Below are 7,162 nucleotides of genomic sequence, written 5' to 3'. Positions count from 1 at the left end.
CTCAGAGTCAATTTAAGTCCCAAATTACACTGTTATCTTGGTAACACTTCAGAATTATCCATAGATGAAACAACTTAGCTTGACTGAAATCTGGGAGCCAGGGATAGGAGACAAAGAGCTCTCTGAATAATTCAAACAAGAATGATGCAGTAGTCAGAGGAACATTTAGGAAGTTAAGGGAGATACCAAGGAAAACAATGTAAGCAGGACATGGATAACGTCAGAAAAGACTTATCAGTTGGTGGCTTGGTTATGTGCATCAGCAGTGGAAGAACACACAAATTAATTGAATGTTTCTAAATTACTTGGCCTGACTTGTTAAACTGAAATGCTATTCAACTTTCCGCTATGATCTATAAGTAGTGTGCTTCCATTTTTACTGTTGAGAAATGCCTAGATTTACGTTTTTGTCTTGGTTTTTGCTTAGCCACATCTTTTAATCCCAAACGTATGGGATTATGGTCAACTGTAAAACAAAGCACTGAATAAACCAGTTCTTGCTGTCTTCTGCTTTAGCTGCTTCCTTACTTACCTGTGTGGAGGCTTTCTACTGAGATGCTAAAGGAACTCATTTTGGGCAGGAGTGTAAGTTGCATTACTGGGTATTAACTCACTGTAATATCTACGGTCTTGCACAAAAACACGATTCACTGTTTCTTGGCAATTGCTTGTGTGGTTGTAGATTAGAAGATCCAAGCAGACCCTTACAGATGATCAAAGTGATGGAAACCTGTTCTGTAGCAAATGATTGAGTACAGGTGGGTACAGGGTCTGTTCTGTAGCTGAGGGATGTGAGGTGGTGGCCTGGCAGTGGAGCAGCTCAAACCGATTGTAGTGGAGGAGGTACCAAAGTTTGAGGTCATGTTACATTGAGGTCCTGCTTTCAAAGGACTAGCGAGTGGGAAATAAGATCCTTGCACTGAAAGTTAGACTTATCTTAATATAGATCAAGGGTTGCTTTCTTATTTTTTTGTAATGACCTAACTAAATTCCTCTGTGTGTTGTTTGGCAGAAACCCAGTCTTTGTTTTTGCCTGTTCTGGTACTAAAAGCTGTTCAGCATCAGTTGGTGAATACTCTTGCTGTGAAAACAAGAGGTTTTGATTAAATGCTGTCCTGTGCTCTGAAGTTGAACATGCACTCGTGTTCTCAGGGGCTTGGCTTCCTTCTCGTTTGTGCTGTGACACAAAGCCAATTGATTTTGTAGATTTTCATGGCTAAGTGTATCTAGAAACTTTGAAGATATTCTACTTGGTTTAAAGCTAGTAAACAGCAGCATAGCAGTGTCCCAATAAGATTGTGGATGACAGATTTGTCCTTTGCTGTAGGTGACAAATAAAACACAACAGTGAGTGAATAGCTCCTGCTGCAGTTCTCTAGCCTGTCCTAGGCTTTATGCAGAGGGAGGAAAAGGAATCACAGAGTCATTAAGGTTGGAAGAGACCTCTAAGACCATCCAGTCCAACCATCAACCCAACCCCACCATGGCCACTAAACCATGTCCTGAAGTGCCACATCCAGGCGCTTCTTGAACCCCTCCAGGGATGGGGACTCCACCACCTCCCTGGGCAGCCCCTTCCAGTGCCTGACCACTCTTGCAGTACAGACATTTTTCCTCATACCCAACCTAAACCTCCCCTGGTGCAACTTGAGGCCATTTCCCCATGTCCTGTCCCTGGTTACATGGAAGAAGAGACCAACCCCCACCTCTCTACCCCCTCCTTTCAGGCACTTGTAGAGAGCCATAAGGTCTCCCCTCAGTCTCCTCTTCTCCAAACTAAACAACCCCAGCTCCCTCAGCCGCTCCTCATCATTCTTGTGCTCCAGACCCTTCCCCAGCTCCATTGCCCTTCTCTGGACACGCTCCAGCCCCTCAATGTCCTTGTGGGAGTGAGGGGCCCAAAACTGAACCCAAGATTCGAGGTGTGGCCTCACCAGTGCCCAGTGCAGGAGCACAATCCCTGCCCTGCTCCTGCTGGCCACACCATTGCTGGTACAAGCCAGGATGGTATTGGCCTTTTTGGCCACCTGGGCACGCTGCTGGCTCATGTTCAGTTGGTTAAGGTGGTGCCTATTGGTCTGTAAGCAGTGAGGGACAAGGAGAATCCAGGTAAGAACATGAAGATCCCTTCAGTGAAAGGCTTAAGTCAACTGATGCTCTGAAATTTTACAAATGTCACTTGATGTTAATTGCAAATCACTTATGGTTCAGTGGTCTTATTAGCACTGTGGAAGTACAGGATGAATGGTGGAATGAAGGCCTCTAGCCTTTTCAATCCCCTGGTTAATGGGACTTGAACTGAGGTTAAAATGGGAAAAGAAGTGCTTTTCCAATCACTTACCTACTTCTAAGAGTGTTATGCATCAGTTCAGAAGACAGACCTGTTCTGGAGGAGGTGCGGATACCTCTAAGCTGGCCATAGTTGGCAGAAGGTAAGGAAGTAATGTAAGCTTCAGACTCTTGGTCTTAATTTTTTTTAAAACATTTATTTCCTGTATGGAAAATACCTGATGGGAGTTTGCTGTGGAGAGGTAAAGTCTTAGTGCATTTGAATATGTAAAAATGCACAAGTTAATACCTTTATATTAGTCTCTAAATCTATACCTAATAAGGCCTGCATCATTTGAGTTGGTTTATAAGCAATGTTGTAATATTGTGTTTGAGTTTGCAGATGGAAGCTTATCTTCAGAATTTAATGAACAAAGCACTGTAACTCTGAATATCTTTAATAAGCAGCTGTAATAAAGTTCTTAACCTTTTCAGAATGGTTGTGTGCCAAGCGTTAAGGTTAATAAATTAATTTCAACTGCAGAACTCCCTTATTCATGTGGAAGACTGTGTATCGTATTTCTGCCTATAGATTTCAGAAATAAGAGGGAGAAAACCTGTGGAAGAAGTAGAGAATGATTTCCTGGGCTTGTAGCCCAGGAAAAAAAAAACCAGGAGTTCAGGACAGCTTGGAGAACAAAGTCCCTGGCTCAAGTGTTGTTTCATAGGCATAATAAGAACATTTCCCGGTGTTTTAATTAAGAACTTAAGGAACAACCTTAATTCTCTGAATATACTTGGTTCAGACCATTCATAGGATAACTTAAAGGTACGAAGCCACCTTTGAAAGAAGGTGGCTGCTTCCTCTCAAGACCAAATTGAGAAGGAAAGGGGGAAAACAGAATGCACAGGTATCAATATTACCTTGTCCTCTAAACTTGAAGTTGCCTGAATTCTTCATGTTTAAAAGAAACTCAGACTTCTCATACTTAACTATTCAGGGAGCCTAGCTTTTCAAGCTCTTTGCTTATTTTAATCCAGCTCTTAAAATATGAAAAATGTGAATGCACAAACCTAGTTAACTGCTGATATGGTTGGTCTAAAAAAAAAAAATATTCATTTACCCCATTTATTAATGTGCAAAAGCTTGCCAAAAAGCCTGCTAGTGCTGATTTTAAAAACAATAGCAGTATCTGATTTAATTATAGTGGTCTTTATTTTTCTGTCTGTACTTATCTATGCTTGTGACTTGCTGGCTAAATAACCACAGCTGTTACGTACTTTATTTGGTCTCAAATTCTTGAATTAAGGTATGCACCCCAAATAAAAACTGTGGGGCAAATGACTCACCTAGGGCAGCTAAAGAGAGGTATGGAAGCTCTTCTAGAGCCTTCTTCCAGAGGAGAGACCTTCATCTGGTGCTTATGATGTGGTCATAGTAATCTCACCTTAATTATCTGTGTATATGTAGTGTTTTAGAACAATAGCTAAGTAGCCCTTATGTAGATCTCCTTGAAACTCAAGTATTTTTCCTGCTACCTTAGTATTTATAAGTATTGTTTTTTTCCTAGTCCATTTTCAAGGCTTCACATCACTTCAAAGTTAAGTTTCTAGGTGACTTAAACCTTTACAAAATATTTTGACTCAAAGTTGATGATTTCTATAACTTCAACCTTGAAAATTGCTTTGACATACTCAATACTGATGAGTAACTGAGGACTTGTGGGCAAAACTAAGACAAAAAATAGACCCAGTATTTGGTCTTGTTTTACGTTGCTCTCTCCAAGCGCTTTGGTCATTGGGTGTGCACAAACTGCCTCCTGTTGGAAGGGGAACACAGAGGTCAGCTGGCCAAGGGAAACAAATCCTAATTTCCCTTAATTAAACCCAAATGCATGTATATAGCTAAGGTTTTCTATATAATACAGCAAGTACAGGCTGTGTGTTTTGTTAAATGGTGTGTTAAATTAATGCAGTATTTAATGCGTTCTTAATGGCACTTTTGGCTTATGGGTAGACTTGTATTGCATGATGTGCTCTAGCACCTGATTTTGAGCTCAGTGTATCCATCACGAGAAGTGGTGGTTCTCACTGTAGATGATCAACTCTTTAAATGCTTGATGTAAACCCTTTTTAACTGCCTAAACTTTTTGTTAGCACTTCTCTCAAGTATTTACCAGAAAGTTACTGTTTCAAGGTAGGTTTGAGCTCTGAGGTGGTCCGAGATCATTAGTCCTTAATTGAAGCTTAGAGGAGTCTTCACTTCTTGTATCAACTGCAAGCACTTCCAGTGAAGTTGTGCTAAATCTTTACTTCTAGATCGTGTGGGGAGTGTTCTTCATCATCGTGGCGCTGCTCTTCACTGTCTCTCTCTTCTTATCAAAGTGAGTACATTGTGGCATTTTTCTTAACCACTTTAAACCGGTTTCTGCTCTAACTTCAAAACTGGGATGGTTTGCTTCAAGTCAGCCCACTTTTCTATGCTACCTTTCTGTAACTAGAGCTGCATTGTAATGGTGTGTATTGAAGTCGAGTGAATTCAAAGAAGAGCCTGGTTCAGCATGATTAATTGTGTGCTGCTGAAAACAGTTCAGATTCAGCAGAGAAATTAAGCATATATGTTAAGGAAGTTTAATGCAGGTGAACAGAATCATTCTGATTGCTTGAATGAATCTTAATGCATGTAGGTTGCTGCTTGGGCTGGGTAACAGGTGCTTAAATTGTTGCAATAACTGACATGTACAATCCATTAGAGTGTGCATTACACTGTAATCGTGGCGTGGTGTTGAAAGCAATATAGCCAGCTGCAAATTGGGTGGATCTCAATGAAGATCGACATCAACCAGAGGTCTGAAATGTTGGTATTTTTAATTTTTTTCTGACTGGGCAAATAAGCTCTATGACCCAAACCGGGGAAAAGCTCAAATGCCAAGGAGATGCAGAAATCAATATAGCATTTTGCAGGACAAGTGTAATGAGTGTGGTAAAACACAGCGTGTGTCTATATAGATATGAAAAAAGCTGTCAGTCTCTGGGCTTAGTTCAGCTTGCTTTTTTTTTTTTAAGCTGCCCTTTTAAATTAAAGTGAGGGTGAAGCTCTGGGAGAACCATAGCACTTACCCAGGTTTTCTTAATTACTGCAGTTTGGACAAAGCTCTGCATTCAGCTGGCTTCGACTCAGGATTTATCATTTTAGGAACTAATCTGACCAATCCATTGAATATGCTGTTACCTGTTCTTCAAACAGTAAGTAAAAAATTGGTGAAATTCCTATGTAAGGGTGTTCCTTTCTGTTTGCTGGTAAGCTGTAAAAAGGCGAACTCATTAGATTTCATTAATTAAAATGTAATTGTCTGGTTGCCTTGTTTTTACAGAACACACATCTTCCTTGTGTGTATCTTTTAGTTCAGATACTGATATTAAAATTTTGGGTGGATGGAAGTCAATTGCTGGGGAAAAGTGGTGCTTGAAACTAATTTTCATCTGATGTGAACGCAGTGGCACTGAAGATGACATCCCTTGTAGTTATCAGCACAGAGTAAAAGCAGCTTTCTCCCATGGCCTACCTGCATTCTCATTATGTACTTGATAGTTTACCTTAAGTGAAGTAAATGCACTTTTTCACTTTTTAATGTATTTTTTTGCACCTTGAAAGATACCTTACACTCTGTGCAGCTGGGTATGTTATAGTAATGTATTAATCTGAAACAAACCCTACATAAGAACAAGTTTCTGTTGACTTCAGTAGGGCTGGAAGGCAACAGGGCCACGTACAAATTTGGCAATTGGTCGTGGATAACCTAAGAAAAAGAAAAGCCTTAATGTAAGCAAGTGCTCTACTCTCCCCTAGTTGAGTTCTTCTGTATTCTTGGTATAATGTGTTGGTGCAATGCATTGCTTCCCCGTGGTTTCTAAAATGATTGCACACCAAAGCTTGCAGTTTACTGACAAAAGCAGCATTCAGCAGCAGTATTATCTCAAGCTGTTAATGTCAATATAAAAATCAAAATTTTGTATACAAATATGTTCAGAAATATTCACAAAAAAAATGCCTACACAGTCCTAAGATGGCCTATCTTTTAAATGTACTCTCAGGACAGAATTGTATTTCTTGGCATAAAAATGTATAGCACTTAAATTAAAAAAATGCTTAGTTGCTTTCCCAGACTAATTGTATAAGCTCTATTAGCAGCAAGCTATATGCTATAAACTACTTATTTCATTTTAAGGGAGGGAAGAGCTTGTTTTCTAGTTTGAATATTTTATTTTAACTGCCTGTGTTCTTCTTGTTTTAGGTTTTTCCACTTGATTATATTCTTATCACAACTATTGTTATGTACTTTATCTTCACTTCGATGGCAGGGATTCGAAATATGGGTATATGGTTCTTCTGGATAAGGGTAAATATGACTTAAGAGTTTAGCTTATGATGTTCAGTAAGATGTTTAACAGATAGGCTTCTACACACTCGACAGATGATATTTGCAACATCCAGTATTTTTTAAATAGTACCTAAATAATGACTATTTATTAACTATATTCAATATTGCCTAAGTACTATTTTCACTGCTTTTAAAGGTGTTCTGTTTTGCCAAGTTGTCAGACCAAAACTAAGGATTTAGCTTAAGCAGTGACTTCCAAATGTTTACTCAGTGGCACTTTGGCTTCTGAATTTTCTAAGTTACACCCATATGATTCTGCCATCCTGGCACTATTAGTGAATTTTATGGTCCAAATCTGAAATGTGCACAGAGTCAGTCATGCTTGACTTAGTTTTTGGGTGGCAAGGAAGTTTAGCTTGATAATAGGTATAACAGTACAGTGGTGATGTGACATATCTAAATACAATGCAACCAATATGTTACTGTATTTGAGAAAACCAGCTTTGTATCCA

At 39.4% G+C, this 7,162-nt stretch overlaps 1 protein-coding gene across 1 annotated transcript in view; it reads left to right on the top strand.

The window, feature by feature from the left end:
- LMBRD1 (LMBR1 domain containing 1) overlaps positions 1–7,162 on the top strand; it is a 52,611-nt gene that overhangs the window by 28,721 nt on the left and 16,728 nt on the right. Inside the window, exons 7-9 of the mRNA XM_010191155.1 lie at positions 4,588–4,652; positions 5,412–5,514; positions 6,564–6,668. Coding sequence (XP_010189457.1) covers positions 4,588–4,652; positions 5,412–5,514; positions 6,564–6,668 — 273 coding nt within the window. The remainder of the gene's footprint in view (positions 1–4,587; positions 4,653–5,411; positions 5,515–6,563; positions 6,669–7,162) is intronic.

The sequence above is a fragment of the Mesitornis unicolor genome, unplaced genomic scaffold (assembly GCF_000695765.1).
Source record: "Mesitornis unicolor isolate BGI_N332 unplaced genomic scaffold, ASM69576v1 scaffold43038, whole genome shotgun sequence".
NCBI classification, from domain to species: domain Eukaryota; kingdom Metazoa; phylum Chordata; class Aves; order Mesitornithiformes; family Mesitornithidae; genus Mesitornis; species Mesitornis unicolor.
The sequence above is the reverse complement of the archived record's forward strand: the minus strand, read 5'-3'. Positions and strand labels throughout refer to the sequence as shown.